The sequence below is a fragment of the Heptranchias perlo genome, chromosome 18 (assembly GCF_035084215.1).
Source record: "Heptranchias perlo isolate sHepPer1 chromosome 18, sHepPer1.hap1, whole genome shotgun sequence".
Lineage (NCBI taxonomy): Eukaryota > Metazoa > Chordata > Chondrichthyes > Hexanchiformes > Hexanchidae > Heptranchias > Heptranchias perlo.
In genome coordinates this window covers 19,602,687-19,630,026 of record NC_090342.1, presented here as the reverse complement: position 1 = coordinate 19,630,026, position 27,340 = coordinate 19,602,687, and the positions used below count along the sequence as shown (strand labels likewise).

Genomic DNA, 27,340 nt, shown 5'->3' with positions numbered 1-27,340 from the left:
CACAGTCTTTCAATCCTCCTTGGATATGGGAGTGGTGACAAAGGACTACAAATGTTACACCCCTATTCAAAAAAGTGCGGAGGGATAAACCATGTAACTATAGGCCAATCAGTCTAACGTCAGTGGTGGGAAAACTACGACAGACCATTGTCAAGGGCAAAATTAATTCTCACTTGGAGAAGCGTGAGTTAATAAAGGTCAGCTAGCATGCCTTTGTTAAAGGCAAATCGTGTCTGACTAAAATGATTGAGTTCTTTGATGAAGTATCAGAGAGGGTTGATGAAGGTAATGCAGTAGATGTTGTATACATCGACTTTCAAAAAGCATTTGATAAAGTACCACATAACAGACTTATTCAGAAAATAGAAGCACATGGGATTAAGGGGACAGTGGTAATTTGGGTACATAATTGGCTAAGGGATAGGAGGCAGCGAGTAGTGGATGTTTCTCTGATTGTACAGAAGTATCCAGAGGGTGGTATTCGGACCATTGCTTTTCTTGTTATATATAAATGACCTGGACTTGGGTATAGAGTACACTTTTGAAGTTTGCAGATGATATAAAACTTGGCAACATAGTAAATGGCGAGCAAGATAGTAGCAGACTTCAGGAGGACATAGACAGACTGATGAAAGGACCAGACGCATGGCAGGTACAATTTAATGCAGATAAGTGTGAAGTGATGCACTTTGGGAAGAACAACACAGAGGGGCAGTATATTCTAAATGGTACTATTTTTAGAGGGGTGCAAGAGCAGAGGGACCTGGGGGTTCATATTCACAATTCTTTGAAGGTGGCAGGGCAAGTTGATAAGGCGGTTAAGAAAGCGTGTGGGATTCTTAGCTTTGTAAATAGGGGCATTGAATACAAAAACAAGGAAGTCATGCTAAATCTTTACAAATCACTGGTTAGGCCTCAGCTGGAGTATTGTGTACAATTCTGGACATCGCACTTTAGGAAGGATGTCAAGGCCTTGGAGAGGGTAGAGAGGAGGTTTGTCAGGATGATACCAGGGATGAGGGACTTCAGTTACGTGGAGAGATTGGAGAAACTGGGATTGTTCTCCTTAGAGCAGAGAAGGTTAAAGGGAGATCTAAATAATGAGACGTTTTGATAGAGCAAATAGGGAGAAACTGTTTCCTCTGGCAAGTGGGTCAGTAACCAAAGGTCATAGATTTAAAATAATTGACAAAAGAACGAGAGGGGAAATGAGAACAAATCTTTTCACACAGAGGGTTGTTAAGATCTGGAAGGCATTACCTGAAAGGCTGGTGGAAGCAGATTCCATAGAAACTTTCAAAGGCAATTAGACATGTACTTGAAGAGGACTAATTTGCAGGGTTATGGGGAAAAAGCTGAGGTGTGGGACTAAATTGGATAGCTCTTTCAAAGGGCCAACACAGACACGATGGGTCGAATTGCCTCCTTCTGTGCTGTAAGATTCGATGGGAGTAATTTTAACCCCCCATAGCGGCCACATCTGGGTTTGACCCAGCCATGTTTGGATGCGTGCACACAACAGATACCAAGAAGACCCTCCCCCACTTAAAGCCAAGGGGCAATGTATCTCATTGAAATAATTCTGTGTGTATTGTAAAAGTTAAATGAATTGAACCTTACTTCTTCGGGTTTCCCATCGTTTACAATTCACGTCAGGTGAAAGCAGGTGGATCCATGAGGTGAGGGCTTTAATTGCGCTGCTTGTGGGCCCGGAGGAGCAGGAGCGCTTCATTCAGGCCCAATAAGCTCATCTGGCACTAAATGACCCCACGATCGGCCTTCCCCCCACCTCCCGATCCCCCGACATTGGACCCTCTCGATCCCCGATGCTGGAATCCCCAGATCCCGACGCTGGACCCCACCCCCGATGCTGGCTGACCCCATCCCCCTCCTGATCCCGATGCTGGCTGAACCCCCCTCCAATCCTGATGCTGCTGGACCCACCCCACCACCTCCCCCCCCCCCAATTTCGTCCACCCCCCATTCTTAGTTTTTTCAGGGCCCACAATCTCTCTCCTTCTCCTGCCGCCCTCTCTGATTCATGGCTCCTTTCCCTTCCGATAAGCAGCCAGCCTGTCAATCTGGCTGCCTGGCACATGGGAAACCTGGAAGGACAAATACCTTCAATTGAGTTGCGATTGCAGATTGCGATGCACTCATTTGGCTTCCAGGTTCCCCATGCAAATATTTAGGGACAGGCTGGGTTCCTGGCTCCAACTTAAAATCATGCCCTACGATTCTATGATTCTTAATGACAGCCTAAAAAATAGCATAACTGCCTGCTTGATAAATCAATCTTTTCTAAAATGCTCAATGCATTTTTTTATTTTAATGAGTAATGAAACATATTAATTCATTTGTAATTAATGGAGACAAGTGGGCTTATCATGGCCCAGATGAAGTATTTTGTATAAACTGTAATTAAATCAAAGTTGAAGTTCTGGACTTGTGCAGTACTGATTCACATTGAGTCACCATTGTGCATCATAGACATCACTACAGCATGTCCCTCAATAGGAATCTCATGTGGTGGACAAGATAACTTTTATTCATTTATTCCTATCAAGTAATGCCATTTAAAAATATGCATAATGATTCCAATTCACTGTCACCTGCCCAATGTTCAGTGACCTGAACTAAAGCTAATAGACCATGTTTAACAAAAGCTTTGCATTAGGTGATAAAATAGTGACAATATAGAGTAACTATAACAGCCGTAGCAATCCATTTACATAGAATTACATAGAATCTACAGCACAAAAACAGGCTTTACAGCCCAATTGGTCTATGCCGGTGTTTATGTTCCACACAAGCCTCCTTCCACTCTAATTACTTCTTCCCACCCTGCCCCCATATCCCTCTATTCCCTTCTCCATCATGTATGCTATCTACTGCACCCAAGCATGTTGTGACTTGTGGTAAGTCACCTGATGATAACACATATGTAAATATTTGCCTTTAGGATGAAACGTTAAACCAAGATCCTGTCCGCCCTCTCAGGTGAACCTAAACGATCCGTTGGCATGATTCGAAAAGAGCATAGGTGTCTTGGCCAAAATTTATCCCTCAACTAACATCACTGAAACAGACTATCTGGTCATTTAGCTCATTACTGCTTGTAGGACTCTGCTGTTGCAATTGCTGCTACATTTCTCTACAGTGACTACACTTCAAGAAGTACCCAATTGGCTTGGAAGCACTTTGGGATATCCTGAAGGCATGGAAGGTGTAATATAAATGCAAGTTCTTTCTTTATTTCTATCATTCTATCTTTTTGTAAATATAACTGTAGTTCAAATTATGTTTTCAAAGTGGTAAAAATTTTAATGTAGGACACACAACAACAGGAAATCATGCAAAACCTGCTGAATGATACCAGCTGTACGTCACCTATTTTGCTACAAACCCAAATCAGCATTCAAGACAATCACTATACATTAACTGCACGGAAATGAGATTTTGAGTACTGCTTCTATTTAAAGCACTTGTCATATTTTTCACATATAATAAATGCACGTATAACAAACATCACTGGATCTCAAGGCACTTTCCAATCTAAAATTGTTTGCATTATACACAGAATTTGTATATCTCAGACACTTGAATTTATAGAATCATAGAATCATAGAAGTTACAACATGGAAACAGGCCCTTCGGCCCAACATGTCCATGTCGCCCAGTTTATACCACTAAGCTAGTCCCAATTGCCTGCACTTGGCCCATATCCCTCTATACCCATCTTACCCATGTAACTGTCCAAATGCTTTTTAAAAGACAAAATTGTACCCGCCTCTACTACTGCCTCTGGCAGCTCGTTCCAGACACTCACCACCCTTTGAGTGAAAAAATTGCCCCTCTGGACCCTTTTGTATCTCTCCCCTCTCACCTTAAATCTATGCCCCCTCGTTATAGACTCCCCTACCTTTGGGAAAAGATTTTGACTATCTACCTTATCTATGCCCCTCATTATTTTATAGACTTCTATAAGATCACCCCTTAACCTCCTACTCTCCAGGGAAAAAAGTCCCAGTCTATCTAACCTCTCCCTATAAGTCAAACCATCAAGTCCCGGTAGCATCCTAGTAAATCTTTTCTGCACTCTTTCTAGTTTAATAATATCCTTTCTATAATAGGGTGACCAGAACTGTACACAGTACTCCAAGTGTGGCCTCACCAATGCCCTGTACAACTTCAACAAGACATCCCAACTCCTGCATTCAATGTTCTGACCAATGAAACCAAGCATGCCGAATGCCTTCTTCACCACCCTATCCACCTGTGACTCCACTTTCAAGGAGCTATGAACCTGTACTCCTAGATCTCTTTGTTCTATAACTCTCCCCAACGCCCTACCATTAACGGAGTAGGTCCTGGCCCGATTCGATCTACCAAAATGCATCACCTCACATTTATCTAAATTAAACTCCATCTGCCATTCATCGGCCCACTGGCCCAATTTATCAAGATCCCGTTGCAATCCTAGATAACCTTCTTCACTGTCCACAATGCCACCAATCTTGGTGTCATCTGCAAACTTACTAACCATGCCTCCTAGATTCTCATCCAAATCATTAATATAAATAACAAATAACAGCGGACCCAGCACCGATCCCTGAGGCACACCGCTGGACACAGGCATCCAGTTTGAAAAACAACCCTCCACAACCACCCTCTGTCTTCTGTCGTCAAGCCAATTTTGTATCCAATTGGCTACCTCACCTTGGATCCCATGAGATTTAACCTTATGTAACAACCTACCATGCGGTACCTTGTCAAAGGCTTTGCTGAAGTCCATGTAGACCACGTCTACTGCACAGCCCTAATCTATCTTCTTGGTTACCCCTTCAAAAAACTCAATCAAATTCGTGAGACATGATTTTCCTCTCACAAAACCATGCTGACTGTTCCTAATTAGTCCCTGCCTCTCCAAATGCCTGTAGATCCTGTCCCTCAGAATACCCTCTAACAACTTACCCACTACAGATGTCAGGCTCACTGGTCTGTAGTTCCCAGGCTTTTCCCTGCCGCCCTTCTTAAACAAAGGCACAACATTTGCTACCCTCCAATCTTCAGGCACCTCACCTGTAGCGGTGGATGATTCAAATATCTCTGCTAGGGGACCCGCAATTTCCTCCCTAACCTCCCATAACGTCCTGGGATACATTTCATCAGGTCCCGGAGATTTATCTACCTTGATGCGCGTTAAGACTTCCAGCGCCTCCCTCTCTGTAATATGTACACTCCTCAAGACATCACTATTTATTTCCCCAAGTTCCCTAACATCCATGCCTTTCTCAACCGTAAATACCGATGTGAAATATTCATTCAGGATCTCACCCATCTCTTGTGGTTCCGCACATAGATGACCTTGTTGATCCTTAAGAGGCCCTACTCTCTCCCTAGTTACTCTTTTACCCTTTATGTATTTGTAGAAGCTCTTTGGATTCTCCTTTGCCTTATCTTCCAAAGCAATCTCATGTCCCCTTTTTGCCCTCCTGGTTTCTCTCTTAACTCTACTCCGGCAATCTCTATACTCTTCAAGGGATCCACTTGATCCCAGCTGCCTATGCATGTCATATGCCTCCTTCTTCTTTTTGTTGCAGCAGGAGTTCAGAATCATGCTTATAAAGCACTGACCTAAGTGCAGAGTGAACGCTGGTTTTAACATGGTACCCATTTATGCTGTAGATATGTACAGTACTTCTCAGGCAGATCATTAGACAGCAGTAGCTTTTCCAAAGTCCCACCACTACCATTAACAAGGTATCAGGATTATATTCCAGGTATGAGAAATGGTAAAAGGTGAAAAAAAATCAAATACATATAAAAAAACTACTTATAAAGTTGGTTTCCGAATTGGAACTCTTGAGTACAAAATAATTTCTGCATAAGAAAAAATTCAAAAGGAGAAAAAATTGCATTTATTATTGCTATTACATGCGCTCCAGAATTTTGGTTTCTTTGAAAATTCAGTCTCAATTGCACTTCAAGGGCTCCCACATAGAGCTCATTAGAACTCCATTTGCTGAATAGACGTGTGAAGTCTTGTGAGATCAATACAAGCCCTCAGAATGCACCTGGTCCCCACTACTTCTGTCAGTTCATTTAGTCTACTTTTAGATCCATCAAGAGGCCCCTTTCAATTATTTTAAACTCAACACAGTTTTGACAGCTAATGGATTACTTACAAAGCACCATACCCGAGGTATTAAAATGTGTATTTTTTTAATTGAAATTTGGGTGGAAAATGAAATACATTGTACAAGTAATTATGAAACAAAAGGTGGCAACAAGAACATACAGTTCATGCTTGATTTTTGATCCTTTACAAATAGTTTGCCTATGAAAGTAAAAAAAAATTCTCTACAGCATGCTTCATGCGTCCGTGAGAAAAAGGTTGCACATTATTTGTTGTAATACGCATTGGAAAAATGAGCCTTTGCTTCAAAAATGTAACACAACTACTTCTCATTAAAAATAATGAGCCACATTACAGCAATCCTAAATCCTGCAAAGCTACTCAACAAGTTGTTAGTACCTATTCCCATTAGTAGTTTTCAATTGAGGTAAAATAATTGAATGCTGCTTATTACAATTAGTATCCCACATTAAAATGCACTAACTGTGATTCTAGTGTCTTTTCTTTCCTGCACAACTGAGTTAATGTCACACCTCCTAAAGAATGTGCTTTCTGACCCAACAGCACTCCAAAAATAGTTCACTGTGTGACGCACGGAGACATTTTGACAATATGACAAGGCACTATATAAATGCATGCTTTTCTTTCTATGCAATGTGATATTCTGTACCATCATTCTCATTTCCAACACCAAATAAGGCTTATAGCACTGAGGTGGTGACATTTTTCTAGTAATTTGAGGGCAAAGTGGCTTTGATCCCTGTATGTTGTATACATTGAAGCAATATAGATGACATTTATTTTAAGGTGTCTCAGCTGAAATGGATATCCACATTTATGCACTGTGCAATTTTATGCAACAAGCCCCTACAAATGCTACGTTTTCAGTAATGAGAAGTGTTGTTTTGCAGCACTAAAAATATTGAGTGATTTTAATAATGCTAGAATGAAATAGGAGTGCTTCGAAGAAAATGATTTCAAGATGCCATTTTCTTCCTGGTTTAGAGGAACTACATACAAAACTGCAACTTTCAGGAAATCCTTAACTTTTTACTAATTCAGTAATTACTATGCATGAAGGTGAGGGTCCTACATTTGTCTACAACAATAATTTGATGGCCTCACATTAATACTAACCCATACCTTCCATAGCAGAACCTCAGAAAAATCTTGTGTCACCACTAACAGGGTATTAATACAGCCTCTCGTTAGTATGCTACTAAATTACATTAGTACCACAGCAGCAACACAAATTAGCAGCAGTTAATAAAGTTCAAGTTCATGGTACAGATAGTCACATTGACTATATCTGTGCAGCAGTTGGCATTTACACCAAGGTAATCTAATTAAATCTACATTATATAGTTTTCTCATCTTTTGGGATATTGCTATTTATTTTCATTGGCCTTTTCAGAAAGCACATATGTGTCAATTAAGGGAAAAAATTTCCTTAGAAGCATCATTGGTAGCAAAAAAAATTACAGCAAAGACTGTGCATGAAGGTGTGGACACAGGACTGGTTTTAATGGATGAAATATTCAAGACAAAACAGTATAGAAAGGGTGACATACGGCAAAAGGAGATTAACTGGCAATATTCAAGAGGCTTACCAATGGATTGGCTTGCAAGGCTATTTATGTTTTAAATAAGACCAACAATATACTTAGGAGCAAATTTCAAGAAAGTAACATTCTAAGGTTTTACACAGCATCAATAAACTGATAAAAACATCACTAGTGCAGTTCTAGAATCTGCAACTCTTACTGCCTTTTAACACACTCCTACATATTATCCTGTATATGGCAAAAATTTGTTTAATTTCTGTATGTTTAACAAGAACTCAAGGATTCTCAAATTTAATCAGATCTTTTCTTTTATACATACAAACACCAGAGTGGCTTCGGCATGAATGAGATCACATAAAAAGATATACGTTATATCATGTTATACCAGGATGCTCATTATCTATATAAAAAAGTCATAGTCACACTATTTCATAAATTTAACCATATATACCTTTCAGTCATCACAAGATTATTGTTACAATCTATACTTGTGCATTTAAGCTTACAAGCAGTAGTCTAGAATCATTAAATGAACAGGCGAGCATGATGAGGATAATGAAGCTTGTGGATGTAGAACGCAGCTGGCTCCAATCTCCTGGAGCAAACTCCTAGATACTATAAATTGCACAAAAGCTTAACAATCCTAGCTAGCCTTGCAGGGTTCTATAAATGTCATGAATAATGGCCTCCTGCCCAGTGACAAGATAATCATTCCCAGAATTACATTCCATTTTATAGAGCCCAATTTGCTGAGAGCACGTCCTACGATTGTTGAACGTCAGATCACTGATTAACTTGGAAACCACCGCTTAATTATAAAAGTAACCCATCATTCATTTCCAATAATTACTGGCTGTGCCGTTCAGTAGTTAATCAATATATAGAAAAGGAAATGTTACAACTGTATCATTACCAAGGTTTTTAATAACTATGCATAATAATATTAAGCAACATTGACTGTCTCCAGCCTAGAAATACTAATTTCCAATCCTATCAAATAGCTAATGTGCCGTGTTGAAGACAATCCGTGTCTTTATGACTTACCTTTTACTGTAACAGTTTTTAATCTTATAAAATGAAACCTTATACTACACAATGCTGCAAGCTTGTCTCTATAACAGTGACTACACTTCAAAGGTCCTGAGGTCATGAAAGCCACTATATAAATGCAAGACTTTCTTTTCCTTTTCTATAAGGTTACAAGATTTCCATTCCCTTAAATCTCAAATTATCCTTTAGGAACTAAATTTTGATATACATTACCTCATTAATCACTACAGAACTGAAGTTTGTTGATTTTCAACTGAACACATATTTTCTACCATATAATCTACAAATTGTTTCCAGCTGAGAAACTGTGATGATATCCACTGCTCAAAGAATTTGAAAAATGCATGACATTTACTGAAACCATAATGCACTACATCAGGGGTGTCAAACCCGCGGTGTACTGCGCTTAGGGTCGCAGTGTCTCCTGGAACGGGACAGGAATGGTTGCTGCTTTTTAACGGCCAGCCTGGGAGAACTGCACCTTTTAAATTTCGCGCCACAGCAGCAGCTCCTGCTCCTCGCGGCTCCACAGAAGGGAAAATAAAAAAGCGGCCACCTCCACGGCCCCTTTAAGGACTGCTGTAGAACTGGAAAAACTAGTCAGAGCTTGCACAGCTTTGCTCCACCTAGTTTTTCATACATTTTCCTGAAACAGGAGCAGGATGCTTCTTTGCATATTTAAATTGATCCAACGCTGATTCCAAGCAGCCCCCAGAGACGCCTAAAAACAGTGAGGATCTACATAGTGGCAGCCATTCCCCCCGCGCAAATAAGGTGCAGTATCTCGTGCCCAGAAATTGGTATACATTGCACCCGTTTTGTGCCCAATAAACAGGAAAAATGAATACCAATTTCTACCTCTGTGTCCAAATAACTTTTGCTGAATGTGGCCTGATGTTGGATCAGGCCCATCACGTAAAATGAGTTTGAGAACCCTGCACTTCATGGTTTTCAAATTTATAGGTCTTCTCTGGTAATCAAACATATGTAATCAAACATATTAACCATGTCATTCCTTATGCAATGGAGCAGCTGATTGAAATACACTATAAAACAAATTACATTAGTGTCAGCCATGGCTCAGTGATAACATTCTTGCCTGAGTCAGAAGGTTGTGGGTTCAAGTCCCACTCCAGTGACTTGAGCACATAATCCTGGCTGACACTCCAATGCAGTACTGAGGGAGTGCTGCACTGTCGGAGGTGTCGTCTTTTGGATGAGATGTTAAACCAAGCCCCGTCTGCCCTCTCAGATGAACGTAAAAGATCCCATGGCACCATTCGAAAAAGAGTATGGGATTTCTCCCAGTGTCCTGGCCAACACTTACCCTCAGCCAACACCTAAAATAGATGATCTGGTCATTTATCTCATTGCTATTTGTGGGAGCTCGCTGTGCGCAGATTGGCTGCTGCGTTTCCTGCATTACAACATTGACGACACTTTCAAAAGTACTTCATTGGCTGCAAAGTGCTCTGGGACATCCTGTGGTCATGAAAGCCGCTATATAAATCAAAGTCTTTCTTTATCTTTTTACATTAGGATACAGTAAGTGACTTCCATACCTCTCTGACAGCAGTGCAGAACTCACTCTGCAATACTCTCTGCAAGGACTGCAGTTTGTGGATTGGTAATACTCCACTCTCTTGAAGCTTCTCCAGCAGTTCAATGGCTCGAGCCACATCTGAAAAGAGAAACACAGAAGAAATAACAAAAAGCATGCTGTCTCTCATTCCACCCAATCAGCCATCGGCTTGACCTATTCCAACCCACCTAATTAATCTCTGCTAAAATACTCTTGTTTACCAATCTCAATGTGCTGGATTCTATTTGCTACAGTGAACTCCAAAAATTAACTCACTAGAATGGACTGCATTTACCAGAATGTACTTGCTTCAGAATAAAATATCAGAAATGAATTTTAATTGAATCCAAACTTGGATATATAACTCTCCATTCCATCATCCAAATCATTGATATATATAGTGAAAAGTTGAGGCCTGTACAGATCCCTAGGGAACACCACTTGTCATATCTCGCAAATTAGAGTATATTCCCTTTATCCCTACTCTCTGTCTCCTACTCCCCCTACCAATTATCAACCCATGTCCCAAGGTTAGCTCCAATTCCATGCGCTCTTATAGTCCCTTGTGCAGAACCTTATCAAATGCCTTCTGGAAGTCCATATAGACAACAGCCATAGACTGTCCCCTGGACAGTGCACAATTGCCGAATCTAGAGAACTTTAGAAAATAATGACAAACGCACCTGCAATATTCCCACCAGTTTCTTTTAATACCCTGGGGTGGCTATGGGGGGGTAGGGGGTTGGAGGGTGGAGGGGGAAAGGGGCAGAAAAAAAATCAAGTGCTGCTGCAGCAGCTGAAAGGGTCAAGACACTTATTATGTGTTTGTAAACATGTGGCTCAATGCACCGTTTGAGACTGAGGTTGCTGCTTCATCAGGAGACCAAGCCCACAATATTAAAGACTTGTCAGGTAAGGCATTACTATCTGTAATCCAGCAATAAAGGGATCAGCTTTTGTGTCCCAAGCAAAGGCAGCTCATGCCCCTCACCCTCATTAGGGAATGTGTTTTGAAACCTGGGTTACAGTCCACATGATGTGCGCTTACAATCTCTCTACTTCTTAAAGGGGAAACCACCCACAAGACAAGGAAGTACCACTTTAATCCCTCAAGGCTCCTAGTGCAATCATTAGGCAACCACCTCAGAACCTCCTGAGAAGTTGAAAGTCTAGACTGAAAGGGCACACAAGAGTAGGCATCAATGGGTGTCACGGTGGCCTTAAAAGAGTAGGAAGGTTGTCAGATTTGTTTTCAGTGAGATGCTCTTGTCACTGGTGTGATATGTACAAAGCAATTGGCACAAGGCAGAGGAATGCCTGCAAGAAGAAGTAGTATAATGACCCAATTTGAAGCCTTGGGAGTTGCATAGGAGAGCTACAAGTCATCCAGTGACTGAGTTGAGTTAGTTGCCAAAAGGGGATTGTATGGCGGGACTCATTTGGCAATGGCTTCAGATCTTAGTTAGCTGAAGACCTTCTTTTTCAGTTATGTCCCCAGCTGTCTGGCAGCTGGCACAATTTGGCTATTGCTTTGTAAAGTAGGTATAGCCTTCTGAAACATTGCTAAGCATCACAAGGATTCTGCCTGCATTTGCGAACGGAGAGGAATGGGTGTCAAAGGGCAGGGACCAGAGGCCTCCTACGGTGTCAGTTCTGCCTGACATTCCTATGATGGGCCTCCTGAACCACCATCTTTTCCTTCTCAAAGCAGAGGAACAGGGGAAGTCCAAGGGAGTCCCCCAATGGCAGCTGAGAACTGTAAAACTTAAAAAACCGGTTAAAAATACTTTGAAAATAATTTTTAAATCCTCAGATAGATTTTGTTTTAAAAGGAAGTTTTAAAAACTTTAAGGAAACTTCACCAAAAAATTACAAAAACTTAAAATGAATTAAAATCTACTTCAAATACTAATAACCTTACTTACCTGGTCCATATGGCCTTCAATGATGGAGCGCCTCTAACCTGCCCCAAGCAGGCCCAATTGCCTCCTCCCTTCAGGTGGTCTCTACTGCCAGCTGATTCAGAGTGGAAACAAAGGAAGATGCAGCGCTGAAGCAAATTCCACCTACTTGCCATGTTTTACATGTGGTGGGCTGGGGGGCAGGAACCAAAGATGTTGACTGCTCCAGGTACAGAAAAAATGGGCAGCTAAACGGAGGAAAATCCAGGCCCAAGAGTCAATCCTTAGTGTAGGACTGGAGTCACGACAGACTGGATAGGGGATGCCTTCCCTAAAGGCCATCGGTTTAGGTTTTTGTGACAAAACAAAAGCTTTCAGTGTCTTTTTTCCCCCAGATTTATTGAATTCAGTTTTACAACCTACCTCTAGTGGGATCTGAACTCATGACTTCTGGGTTACTAGTCTAGTACCATAACCACTAAAACTGAGCATTTGGTATTATAATGGTTAAATACTTATCATTAATACATGAAGTGTTACTTTCTCAAAGAGTAAAAATTCTGACCAGTATTCTGACCATAAAGTCATAAATCACTATAAAATTTATGATTGTTGTTGGAGACTGGAGTCCTGTATTTGTGAAAGGGTATAATCGTTAATGAATATTTGAAGCCGTACTGCTTAAGGTTTTCAAATTCACCAGTCAAAAATCCAGACAATGCCACAGCCCAATGCCATTTTAAGTGCATTTGAAGCCAGGAGTCTTTCTTCTCTATTACATAATCCCCCACAACATGCCATCCTTAAATAAGACAGCAACACTAGGTTTTAAGTGGTCTGGTATACTCAAACATGTTCAAGCCAGTAGCATGAGTAACATAATAGAAGCAGTAGTTTTGAGGATTACGGTTTTAAATAATGTGTTGTGTCAAAATACATTGCGCAGATGTTTGAATTCTTTAAAATCCGTCATGTCGGTTGTTTTGCAGATGAATTCCATTGGCATTCCAGAATTTTTTTTTAAAACTCAAACACTGAAGTCCAACAGAGCACGAGCAACCTAGATTTACTGTGTTTGTTAGTTAGAATACATCTAAAGTCCAGGTATGTACTCATTATTCTACTGGCCAAATCAACCACACACTTCAATAGTCCAAAAGGTGACCTTTGTATATCTTTGTCATCATTAGTCAGCCATGTGGCTCAAAAGTTCCAGCGCTTATATGTTTAGGTTTTTTTTCAGTCCTCCCAATTACCATTGCTATATCACCATTTCTGAATTGATTTCCAATAAACATTATGGAAGAAACAGATGAATACCGGCTCAAGCCGCCTTAAGTATGTGTCATGTTGAACAGCAAAGCAGCAGGGCCACTGATTGACATGTCCTGGGAGCTACAATTCAAATCAGCAATCACTTGTATCAAATAAATGTATGACTGACAGGAGTTTTCTAACTTTCCTTTAAGAGCACCCCAAGAGTCAGATTGTAGGCCAGAGATGCAAGTTTTTTGAGGGTGGGATTTTGATTTGGCAGTTCTAAAAATTTGGGCATTCAAAAAGGCAGAAATTACTCTGATCATTGAACCTGCAAGAAATGACCAAACTCCTTTATATGCCACAACTTTTCTTGCTGAGAGTAGTGTGTATGTAGAGCAGATGCCAAATAATACACATTTTATAGAGCTGGACAGCTAGGAGTGAGATTGAAGTTTTTCAGGATTAATAAATATTGGCATAGCTGATCAAATATGATGGTTCTAGGCAACTGGAGCCATGGAAATGGAAATAAAAAGACAAAATACTGCAATTCTGAAAAACCCCCAGGAAAAGCTGGGAACACAACAGGTCAGATAGCACCTGTGGAGAGAACAGATGACGCTTCAGGCTTGTACCCTTCTTCAGAACTGAAAAACATTAGATCAGCAAACATTAATAGAATCAGAAAAAGGGAGATGAGAGATGAAAATAAACAGACAAACACATAAAAGGGAAGTATTAGTGGAATGACTGAAGATGTAGCAGATAATCTCAGATGAGTAATGAAAAGTAGCATTTAACAAGTTAAAAAGATTAAAGAAACAAAGGTCATTTTAATAGCTAAAACAGTGGGAGGTTGGAAATAGCAAGAAAAGGAGAGAGATGGAAAATACAGTGGGTCCATCAACTCTAAAAACAGAAAGAACAGGTCAACAGAGGTGAGGGGGGTGGGGGCTTTACAGACCTCCTGCCCCCACCAACTATGTGTTCTGACAAAGTCTCATACCACCCAAAATGTCTTCCATCATTCCCATTTTCTCACCTTCCCACCACATTTGCTATCCACACATCCTTTATTTCTTTAATGCTTCTTTCTGTTACTTGACTGAGATGATCTGTTACATCAGCCAACAATCATTCCACTGATACTTCCTCGGTGTTTGGGGGGTCTTGTTTCTGCACTCTCTCTCTTTTACTGATTCTATTAATCTGCTTGTTTATCTAATTTTCCGTTCTAAAGGGTATGAACCTGAAATATTGACTGACTGTTTATGACTATTCTGCTGTGCATTTCCAGCATTTTCTGTTTGTGTTTCATGGAAATGTAATCTGTGGAAAGTAACTGACCATAGCTGAATGATTGAGGTTTAAGAATAGATAGAGAGAGGTGCTACAGTTTTCTCAAATACCTTTGACGGTCAAGAAGAAATTTTGCTGAACATTCCCTTCAGTAAACTAACTAAGTTAAATACAGTCCATACTGAATTGTGCACGGTCTGTGAAGAAATGGGCTTTACAGGCCAAATGTCCTTTTTTCCATCAGGTTGTTAATGATGTAACCTCCAGACCAATCACCAAACTCAGACAGTAAGGGCTCGATTTTCAAAGTAAAAAACAGGTGGGTTGGGGGCAGGGGGGAATTGAAAAATTGCCACCATTTCAGACCCGCCCCCAACCTGCCCATTTCCGGTTTTCACGGGGGCAGGATGAGGGGTGAGCGGCCAGCCCGCTCCCAGGAGGCAGGTCGGGCCTTAAAACCTTTCCAGAAGATGTCAGGCCTCCATCTTTCACTATTCCCGATGTCAATCCCGGCAGCCGGGATTCCCGGGCCTTCTGTTTTACACCTTCTGAAAAGAGGCGAGAAGGTCTGAGATTAACAGGCAAGCGCCTGGAAAGGCACAGCTTTTGGGCCCGGAGGAGGAGCAGTGCTTCCACCAGGCCCAACAAGCCTACCTGCACCGATTTCCCCCCCCTCCCCCGATCCTCCGACCCCGACCCTGATCCTCCCCCTCAACGATCGTGGACCCCTGCGGTGACCCCCGATCCTGCCCCCCCCACCCCGTGACTGACCCCTGATCCCATCCCCCATAACTCGTGACCCCCGTGTCCACATATGCCCACCGGTGCCCATCTATGCCCACCCATGCCCCTTGCCCACCAGTGCCCCTGTGCCCACCCATGCCCCCCATCCATACAAACAAAGACTTACCTTCAGACTTACCTGACAACGTCCTCTCCCTCACTGGTCTCCCGTCCGACTGAGACCAGCCTGTCAATCAGCCGGTCAGTCAGACAGGAAACGGACAAAAAAAAAGACGTCCTTATGTCCCCTTCCTGGCTCCATTTTAAAATTGAGCCCTAAATCACCATTGATAAATGCACTCCTGCCAAACTGCCAAGGAAAATGTAGAATTGCCAATAGACTGTGAGGAAATATACATATTCATTTTCACTAGTCTGGCAGGTAATAGAAGAAATATGCATTCTCACTACACACCAAGTAATAGAAAAACAACATTACAAACCATTGGTTCCTATCTTTGATGCTGTGGCTCTGCCTAAAGGTGGTCATCCATTGACCAACATATTGGTAAAAAACTGGTGAGCACACATGCAGAAAGTGATCATTTTCTCTCATTTTTGAAAAGGGACAGATATTTCAACCTGTAATGCTCTAAACTAAACATAATATCGGTACTCATATTAATGCTAAATCTTTTAAAAATTCATTCTCAGGATGTGGGTGTCACTGTCAAGGCCGGGATTTATTGCTCATCCCTAGTTACCCTTCAGAAGGCAGTGGTGGGCCTTCTAATTGAACCACTGCTGTCCGTGTGGTGAAGGTGCTCCCACAATGCTGTTAGCTAGGGAATTCTAGGATTTGGACACAGCGACGATGGAAGGAACGGCAGCGCTATATGTCCCAGTGGGGATGATGTTTGACTTGGAGGTGATGGTCCCATGCACCTGCTGCCCTTGTGCTTCTAGTTGGTGGAGGTTGCGGGTTTGGGAATTGCTGCTGAAGAAGCCTTGGTGACTTGCTGCAGTGCACCCTGTAGATATGCACAAATCTCAAACGCACAAGGTCTAGATCAAATTTTCAACTCAACACTGGATCCAGACAAAGGGCAGGTCTATATGTAGGAAACTATTTGCAGTTATTTCTGATCTTAATCACCAATTTTATACGTTAATTATTTTTCAGAATTATGTATTTTTGAGGTATGCGTGTTGTTATCATTACCCGCGTGAAGAAAAGTGACAGCCAAAAGTAGCTTGAAAATATTATGAGAGGATTAGATTGGTTCATTTTGTGGCATTTGCTGGTGGGTGAATAGTAACTTTGAAAAAGAAACTGAGGGATATAACGGCTCAGTTCTCTGCTAATTTGTTTTAATTTGTGTTTTCTGCTACTTTTCTTCACATTTAATCAATTAAATATTTGATAACCATTTATTTAAGTTACAATTTGAGTGAAATCACAATTTGTTTGCCCTACAGGTATGTGACGCCTCTGAGGTCACACTTTCAGTTGTAATAATAGACATGGACTAGACCCAAGACTTCTAATTATATAGATCATCACAGTATTCTTCATATTAGCATGAATTAAAATCCTAAACCATAATGGACAAAACTCCTTATGAAATTTTACCACTTTGCTAAAGATAGAATTATTTAAAGATCGAATGTTCCACTTTTGAAAGTGGCCTTACCAACAGATTTAATTGGAAGTAGAAACCACACAATCCACAACGTGACAAGAACAGCTCATTAATTTAATACAAACTTAGAATCTGTGCAGTGCTTCTGGAAAATTTTAAAAGAAAAAGTTACATTTTCTAACAAATTTGTTACAGCCCAAAATGTGAGCAGTATGGTGTAAACATAATAGGCGCTAAATTGGGCTGTGTAGCGCCCGTTGTTTCGGCGCTACACGGCCTCTCCGACATCCAAGATGGCGTCTTGGATGTGCAAGCACGTTTCCTGCATGACGTGCGCGAGACGCCATCTTGGTATAGGAGTTAGCGCATGTGCTAATCCCGAACGCTGGAAGCATGTAAAATAGGGAGAAAATGGCTGCAATCAGTGTGCAACGCTGATTTAAAGTGATACACACAATTTTGGACCGTAACGCTCAACTCAAAGCACAGTCTTATCCCCGACCATCTAAACGTTTCTTACAGTGCCTGAAGGACCTCCCACCAGCGCTATTTAAAGGGCCATGCAGGTGTTGCAGGTTAGTTGCTGGATTATTGCTTCTGGCTGCTGGAGGAGTAGGAAGTGTTTTTTGAACCTCCCTATTCTTATTGAGAGTTCCTACACTACTTTTGAGAGTGCTTTGACAGGTATTGCCTTACGGGTCTGAAAGTTACAATCCTGGTGGAACAACATTCCTGCCAACCATGGGCGGTCTGCTAGGGCTACTTCTGGCTGTCACTTTTCTTCATGCGGGTAATGATAACAAACATACCTCAAAAATACATAATTCTGAAAAATAATTAACTGGGAGCATGCAGAGAGGCCACGCCCAGCAGGTCAAGCTGCGAGGAGACGGAGGACGAGGAGGCGCAGGGCACTGAGCAGGAGGCCCTACCCAATGAGGGCCTTCCGGGATCAATGCTCTTACTTCAACATGACCGAGGAGGATTGCATCCGATGCCTGAGGTTCACCAAGGAAGCCGTCACCAAGATCTGTCAACTGGTGCGGCCACAACTGCAGCCTCAGAGCAGGGCGAGGACAGCATTGTCTGTGGCTGTGAAGGTCACCGTGGCACTGAATTTCTACGGCTCAGGAGCATTTCAGGCCTCTGCTGGGGATGTGTGCAACATCTCGCAGTATGCAGTGCACTGCTGCATAAGGGAGGTCACAGACACACTGTACCACGTGAGGAACAGGTTCATCACCTTTCCTCTCGACAGAGACAATCGACGAGAGAGCTTGGGGGTTCGCCCGCATTGCTGGCTTCCCCATGGTGCAGAGTACCATGTTGCCCTGCATGCCCCGCACATCAACTCGGTTCTCTTAGGGCTTCCTCTCCCTCAATGTGCAGCTAGTGTGCGACCACACTCATCGCATCTTGGAGGTCGATGCCCGCCACCCTGGGAGCAGTCACGACGCCTTCGTCATGCAGCAGTTCAACGTGCCAGCTATCTTTCATCCGACTCGGCAAGTCAAAGGCTGGCTATTGGGTGACAAGAGCTATCCCCTCACGACGTGGCTCATGACACCGGTCAGGAATCCACGCACACGTGCACAGCAGGCCTATAATGAGAGCCATGCTGCCACTCGCAACATCGTGGAGCACTCCATAGGCCTCCTCAAACAACGCTTCCGCTGCCTAGACTGGTCTGGAGGAGCCCTGCAGTACTCCCCTGAGAGGATGGACAGATTCGTGGTGGTCTGCTGCCTGCTGCACAACCTCGCCATCATGAGGGACCAGCCTTTGCCACCAATGACTGCAGAAGATCCTGAACCAGAGGTGCAGGAGGAGGAGGCTGAGGAGTAAGAGGCGGGTGAGCAGGAGGAAGAAGAGGCTGAGGAGGAGCAGGAGGACGGGGTGGAGCCGGAAGAGGAGGAAGATGCAAGGTTGCAACAGGAACCACATGCCTTGTCTACAAGGGCTGTGCGTGCTCGCCTGATCCGTGCCCGCTATCAATAATTGGAACTATATTCCTCAACTCACCAACAGTCCTACATTCCCCAACTTTCCCCTCCCACAAGACAATCAAATCGCCCTCCATCAGATTACACATTGGTGTCCCTCTCAGCTCATTGCATGAATAAAAACCACCACCAAAATCAAACTCTCATTTATGGATTAATAAATGAAAATATGCAAATGTAACAGAACTATTCACCCTTGTGCATTCTCTTAGTGCCTGTTGTCCGTGTGCCTTTACCTATCCTAGTGCTCCTACGAGGTGCTTCCCTAATGGCTGGAGCACGGGTGGTGGAAAGCTGCTGGCTTTCAATGGAGGAACGTCCAGATGGCCTTGGAGGACGACCTCGAGCAGCTCTGGGCCTGGAGGGCCCGGCTTCAGACTGCACCATCTCAGCATGGGCTGCAGCAATATGGCCTGGCTGGCCGACAGGCAACAACAGGGGCACGGGCGGAGTGGCAGGGGTGGGAGCAGGAATGCTGTCGTCCGGAGAGAGGACAGCAGGTCCGACTGCCATGGCGCCAATGCCACACTCCTGGTGATCGGCTGGAGAATGGATTGCTGGAGCTCTGTGATACCCTGGAAGCCCTGTTCCACAGTGGTCCCCAGAGCCATGATAGCAGCTGTCTGAGCTTCCAATGCAGCAGTCTGAGCTGCAAATGCAGCAGTCAGACCTTGGATGGCAGATGTTTGTGCTGCAATGGATGCTGTGACATCAGTCATCAGATGCTGTATCATGGTGGGTTCCACAGGTGCGCTGATGGAGGTGACCACCCATTCCATGTTGGAAAGGATGGGCTCCAAGTTCTGTGCCAATTTGGAGCTGGACTCCTCCATGCCCCTTTCATTATGCGCAGGCTTTCCAGTGCCCCAAGCATTTATTGGTGTACGCCTATCAGCCGTCTTCTGTAGCCTGGCCCATCGATGCCCTCATCTCCTCTGCAGCAGAACTAGTGAGCGACCTTGCCCTCCGGCAAGTTGGCTCCTGTGGTATCCATTCCCTCTGTCCTGGCTCCTGTGCACTTGTGCTCGGTGTCTCACCATGTGCAGATCCCTCCTCTAACCTAACCTCTAAAGGACGCGCAGTGAGAGTCTCTGAGCTGGTGGAAGCAAGTGTCAGATTGAGTGACGGTGTGGCCTCAGTGTCCTCCTCCTCCTCCTCCTCCTCCTCGAGTGCCGCCACGTGTTCTTGGGTATCTGCAATGACAAAAGGAAACAGGTTCAGTTGTGGAGTGGGGAGAGGAGCAAGTAAGAGGTGGGTGCTGGCAGCATGTGCAGCACGTGAGTCAGAAAAGATCATGGGAGGAGGGAGATGTGGAAAAGGAGAAGGAGCATGAGATATGCAGAGAACCCCTTGACAGGGACCTCCAGCGCGGCACGTTGTGACGGCTGCAGCGACGGCCCGCACAATGATCCGCAGCACCGTCTCCTCGAGGGGGGTGAGGACATGTGGACATGCCCATCCAGCCTCAAGTCCCTCCGTGGGTAACGCGCCCAGTGAAATCTGGGTTCTCCGCACGCAATCACAGGCTAATTGGAGCCACTTACCTGTGCTTCCGGGTTTCGCGCTGGAAAGCTGCCCAGCGGGCGGACTGCACATGCGCAGCATAGGCTGTCAGCTGGAGGAGCCCTATTTAAAGGGGCAGTCCTCCACTGACTGATGCTGCAGGAAATAGGAAAAATTACAGCATGGAGCAGCCCAGGGGGAAGGCTGCTCCCAGGTTTAATGATGCCTCACTCCAGGTATTATTGGATGGGGTGAGGAGGAGGGGGAGGACAGAGATCTCCCCCCCCCCCCCGGTGGGCGGGAGGAAGCGGCCTGCCTCTGCCACCAAGAAGACCTGGCTCGAGGTGGTAGAGGAGGTCACCTGCACCACCAACATATCACGCACCTGCATACAGTGCAGGAGGTGCTTCAATGACCTAAGTAGGTCAGCCGAAGTGAGTACACTTACTCATTCCCCTACACTCCATCTGCCACATCAGCACCCCCACCCCACATCTCCTTCTGCACTGCCAACAGTACTCTATCACATCACTCCTCACACCCACTCAAAGCTCATCCTCATCTTACCTGCACTTACTCACCTCGCCAGTACTCATCCCACCACTACCACTCAACCCAATCCTCGTACAATCTCATGGCTCTATCTCATACTCACCCTCTCATGCATCTCTTTCACGGTCAGCCTCACTCAACCTGCCACTACCTGCGCTGCAGCCACAGGGCATGCATCACATATGTGCAGTAGGAAGCGTAAGGCAAACGTTTCGTGAGCATGAAGGTGATGCACAAGGGTGTTTGAGGGTTTGTCATGGTTTTTACCTATATTTAATTTCTGATCAACTCACATAACATATTATATTGTCACCACTACTGCCACGTCTTTGCAAATCTTGTCTGGAGATCAGTATGAAGACCCACACCTGATGCCACCCATTGTGTCACTGCAGAGTGGATGTAGGTGCATTTGCAGGACTCTTTTGTGCAGATGACTCAGAGACGTTGGTAATGTCCCCGGTGGCACCCTGGAAGGATGCAGAGGAGAAGTTGTTGAGGGCAGTGGTGACTTTGACAGCGACAGGTAAGACGATGGTGCTTGGGCCAGCCGGGAGCAGCTCGGCATGAAGGAGGCTGCAGATGTCCACGACTACATGTCTAGTGACTCTGAGCCTCCGTGTGCACTGCTGCTCAGAGAGGTCCAGGAAGCTGAGCCTCGGTCTGTAGACCCTGTGGCGAGGGTAGTGCCTTCTGCGACGCATCTCTCTCTGCTGTTGCCCTCACTCCTGCTGTGCAGTTGGATGTGTCACAGCACTGTGTTGTGAGGCTCCGTGTGTCAGAGGTGGACGGCGTGGCCGGCGAGGCTGGTGATGCTGTTTGTCCTCCGAGGAGGTCATGACTGCAGCTACGGCGGCCCCCATCCGCAAGATGTACATTTGAGGGGGTCCGCAAGGTAGGTACATGTGTCTGGACACCGGGGTAAGTGTGCAAGTTGGTGAATTTTATTGTTCGGAGGAGGGTGGTGGAGGCCAAACTTTGTCCAAAGTGACAGAGTGGCCTCCTGCAATGAGTGAGGGTCCCCCCCCCTCACCCCACCTGTCAAATGGACCTTTGCAGCTGCCACAGGCTGATGGCTGCAACACGCCCATTTGAACTGGGAGTGTTTCCCCCAGTACGGGAAACAGTCCCAGTTGTTTGCAAAATCCCACCCCTCCTAAAATGTCATGTTAATCAGGTCACTATACGACCTGAAATACCTTAATGATTACTTTAAGTGGCACCCCGCCGGCTTTAATTGCTTGCGGGAGTCCCACATGCGGGGGCTGTGCGCGCATGTCAGCACGTCACTGGGGAACCCGGAATCCCCAATTTTCGCAGCCCCCCCGACATGAACGTACCCGCTCGGGGGTGCAAAAATCGAGCTCTGTGTCAGTGAGTGTCCTGCAAGGTGTGTGGGTGATGTGCCTGTCGTGGTCGAATAACTGCAAGTTTGTGTGACTTGAGTGGTGGCTGTGTGGCCTGCAAGTGTGTGCAATGTGCGGGTGAGATGCAGCATTGCGTATGTATGGCAGTGTTTGTTGGTGGGTGGGTGGGTGACGGGAGGTGTCGTGCATGGAGTATTGGTGCAGTTGGTAGGATGTGCCACTTGACACTTGCATTCACTCACCTTGACCACTCATGTCAAATCATCAAATTCCTTGCGGCACTGCACCCACGTGCGTGGTGCAATGCTCCTGGCATTCACCTCCTGCGCCACAGCCTGCCAATGCCTACGCAGCTGCAGTCTAGACAGTCTCCGGCAAACCTACAGGTACATACCTGCCGTCCTTCCACCAGGGCCTCCAGAGCATCGTGCGAGAATCTTGGTGCCCGCTCTCTTGCTGGTGCAGCTATTCATGATGCCGTTTTCCCTTCTCCTACTTGGCTGTGTATCTGCCACTGGAAATGTGCTTGCATCTTTAAAGTAGTGCAGGCTGCTGGTGATGTGCACTATCCACGCCCCGTTTCCAACTTCCTCATTCTCCGTGCAGCCTCTCAGCAGCGAGGGCTGCGCTTGCTGCACGGAGATTTCATGATAAGTATCAGGCAGCGCGAAGTTCACGTGCTGCTTGCATAGAGTCCGTTGGGCGCGGGCCCACAACGGACCCTTATCCAATTCTCCCCCCTGTGTGTATAACATTTTCTTTGATAGGAAGTTCTTCCTCCCAAAGAGTGATCGATACCTGGAATAGGTAGTGGAGGCAAAAATCCTGGAATCATTTAAGAACTAATTGATGCAGTAATGGAGAGACTCTGAGTTCATTCTGGATGGATGAACTATGATAAAATCCATAATTAATAATTATGATGTCATGTTATCCATAATTATTTAGCGATCTTACTATTTGGTTTGGTTGAGTTTACAGCACATATGAGGATTCTTCCATTTTCTCCTCTCTCCGTCACCCCCACCCCACCACACCCCCCCCCCAAACAAAAGATGCAAGCAGAATATATAAAGTGTATACATACTTATTGTACCAGACTGTTAAAAGAATATCAGTGATAGTCACACTACTTTTCTAATACAAGGGACATTTTAACACTGCAGGCCTTTGAAACCTGGCTAAGCCAAATGGCACTACAACTAAATACTTAAGCACTGTGAAGGTATTTTAGGTGACAACAAACTGTAAATTGATTTTTGAGTGCTCTAACAATTCATACAGTTTTATATACATGTTCTGTTTTTCCTCCCTTGGATCTTTATTTGACACCATTTTGCTGTTTGTTCTGTTGGAATAATTTGATTTTTTTTACTGTAAATTGTTACCATTTTATACAATAAATCTGACAATGTGTTTGCCATCTAATAAGTGAAAAGTTGTATTGAAAATTTAGAAACTAACAATTACAATCAATACCTTTCAGCAAGCTTTGCACTAAAATATTACTTGTTACTCAATCCACTACAATTTCATTTTTCTCATTACATCATGAATGTTAATATCGGCCACTGATTTTAATCTTAAGACTTGTACAACCAAGAAACGTGGTTTAATTACATTGTTTCATGCTATGAATCTCACACATTATTTACTAACTACAGATGCATCTCATTAGGATGTAATTGTAGAGTACAATTAAACTATTGATCTGAACTGTTTAAATGTTAGTTCAGAGTCTTTGCACATAGAATTTTTGTTTTGAATGTACCAAACGATCCTGTGGAGTTTCCCTTGGTTCTGTTTTGCATTCTTTGCTGTTCTTTATACCCATGAAGAACTGCATGAATAATGAAATTGGGTACGTCAGGATCCCATATGGGTCACAGCTAAATTAAATTTGTTTATGTCCACACTATTCAGAATAATTGCATCTTTTCGTACTATTGCTTTCCTCAGTGATATTTAATGGAACAAGTTGATTAAATACATTACTTATTCTATTGGACACAGACAAAAGGCAGTGCTTTCCACTGCACATGTAGGATAGAAACCCATCATAGCTGCTGCTTCCTTTCCTTCATCCAGGATCTTAGGTTTTACCTTGAATTCCCATTGCATGTAGCAGCCTTCCATGAGGAACTTACATTATTTCATGCTACGAATCTCACACATTATTTACCAACTACAGATGCATCTCATTAGGTGAAAGTCTTGGTACACACATCATAAGGTCCGCTGGGAACGTCATCTCCTTGGGAAAGTTCAATGAGGTTGGCCAGGCAAGATCTTTCCTTTCTGAAAGTCTGTTGGTTGCTAATTACTAGGTTATTATACAAATGATCCTCAAAACTCCAGATAATTTATTCCATTATTTTGCCTGTTAGTTATTTAAGACTAATGGGTCCGTAGTTTTCTGGATTAAATTTGTTACTTTCTTTTGGAATACTGCCACAGCGATGGCTTGTTTCCAAGCTGGTGGGACCTCCACAACATTCAATGACTCTTTCATGATGACTGTCAGTGCTTCACAAATCTTGATACTTTTTTCTCTCTTTCTCTCTCTCCCTCTACCCGAAGGCAAATACCATCTGCCCACAGAGATTTGTTTCAAGATCTTTAAGCCTGTCTAGAACTTCCATCTCGTTAATGTTCAAGCCCGTAAGTATATTTAGATTATCTCGGTTTAAGGAGACATAATCTATGTTCTTCTACACTGAATATTTTAAGGAAGTAGTTGTTGAGTATTTTAACTATTCGATGCTTATCCTCTGTTTCATCCCTGTTAGCATCATTTAAGATTCTCAACTTGTCCTTCACAGTCACCTTGCTGTTATAGTACAGAAAAATTCATTCCATTGCCTATAAATCTATGCTATAATAATTTCCAAATTTCTCTTTGCCCTTCTGACTATCGTTTTAATATTTATTTTCCCCAGTAGACTGCATCACCTTTCTCTCCACATGCTTTACATTGATATTTTTATTTCTCATTTCGCTTTGGATGAACTTATTTATCCAATTAGGGTCATGCTTATTTAACCTACAATTACTGGTCCTAATATATCCTGCAACTTTTCAATATATTTTAGAAGGCATTCTACTTGTCCTCAACTGAGGTGTTAATAAATCAATTTGCCCCAGTCAATCTATTTATGTTCTTCCCTCAGTCCCTTCAAATTGGGCTCTCTAAAATTGTATACATGGGTGTTGGTATCCGGCAGTACAGAATCCAGACCCTACCAAACTTAATCACGTTATGATCACCATCACCCAGGCATGCCACGGCTACTGATTGCTGTATGAACCATTGAATTATGGAAAGTTACGGCACTGAAAGAGGCCAATTGGCCCATCATGTCTCTGCCAGCCAAAAAAGAGCTATCCAGCTTAATTCCACTTTCCAGCACTTGATCTGTAGCCCTGTAGGTTACGACACTTCACGTGCTCACCCAAGTACTTTTTAAATGAGTTGAGGGTTTTTGCCTCCACCACCCTTTCAGGCAGTGAGTTCCAGGCCCCCACCACTCTCTGGGTGAAAGAATTTCTCCTCAGCTCCCCTCTAAACCATCTACCAATTACTTTAAATCTATGCGCCCTGGTCACTGACCCCTCTGCTAAGGGAAATAGGTCCTCCCTATCCACTCTATATAGTCTTGTCATAATTTTATATACCTCAATTAAATCTCCCCTCAGCCTCCTTTGTTCCAAAGAAAACAACCCCAGCATATCCAATCTTTTCTCATGGCTAAAATTCTCCAGCCCTAACAATATCCTCATAAATCTCCTCTGTACCCTCTCTAGTGCAATCACATCTTTCCTGTAATGTGGTGACCAGAACTGCACGTAGTACTCAAGCTGTGGCTTAACCAATGCTTTATACAGTTCTAACATAACCTCCCTGCTCTTATAGTCTATGCCTCAGCTAATAAAGGAAAGTATCCCATATGCCTTTTTAACCATCTTATCTACCTGTCCTGTTACCTTCAGGGATCTGTGGACATGCACTCCAAGGTCCCTTTGTTCCTCTACACCTCTCAGTATCCTCCCATTTATTATGTACTCCCTTGCCTTGTTTGCCCTCCCCAAATGCATTACCTCACACTTCTCTGGATTGAATTCCATTTGCCACTTTTCTGCCCATCTGACCAGTCCATTGATATCTGCCTGCAGTCTACAGCTTTCCTCCTCTCACTATCAACCACATGGCCAATTTTTGTATCATCTGCAAGCTTCTTGATCAAGCCCCCCACATTCAAGTCCAAATCATTAATATATACCACAAAAAGAAAGGGATTTAGAACTGAGCCTTGCGGAGCCCCAAGGAAACAGCCTTCCAGTCACAAAAACACCTGTCGACCATTACCCTTTGCTTCCTGCCACTGAGTCAATTTTGGATCCAAGTAGCCACTTTCCCTTGAATCCCATGGGCTTTTATTTTTTTGACCAGTCAAAAGCTTTGCTAAAATCCACGCACACTACATCAAATGCTATACCCTCATCGACCCTCCTTGTTACCTCCTCAAAAAATTCAATCTAGTTAGTCAGGCATGACCTTCCCTTAAGAAATCCATGCTTACTGTCCTTGATTAACCCATGCCTTTCTAAATGACGATTTATGCTGTCCCTCAGAATCGATTCCAATAATTTGCCCACCATTGAAGTTAGACTGACTGGCCTATAATTACTCGGTCTATCTTTTGCTCCCTTTCTAAACAATGGTACAACGTTAGCAGTCCTCCAATCCTCCGGC

The 27,340-nt window shown here is 43.7% G+C and overlaps 1 protein-coding gene across 2 annotated transcripts in view; it reads right to left on the bottom strand.

The window, feature by feature from the left end:
- Positions 1-27,340, bottom strand: part of lin7a (lin-7 homolog A (C. elegans)) — an 85,948-nt gene that overhangs the window by 43,694 nt on the left and 14,914 nt on the right. For both annotated transcript variants that reach the window (XM_067999466.1, XM_067999467.1), the window contains exon 2: positions 10,317-10,435. In XM_067999466.1, the coding sequence (XP_067855567.1) occupies positions 10,317-10,435 (119 nt within the window). The remainder of the gene's footprint in view (positions 1-10,316; positions 10,436-27,340) is intronic.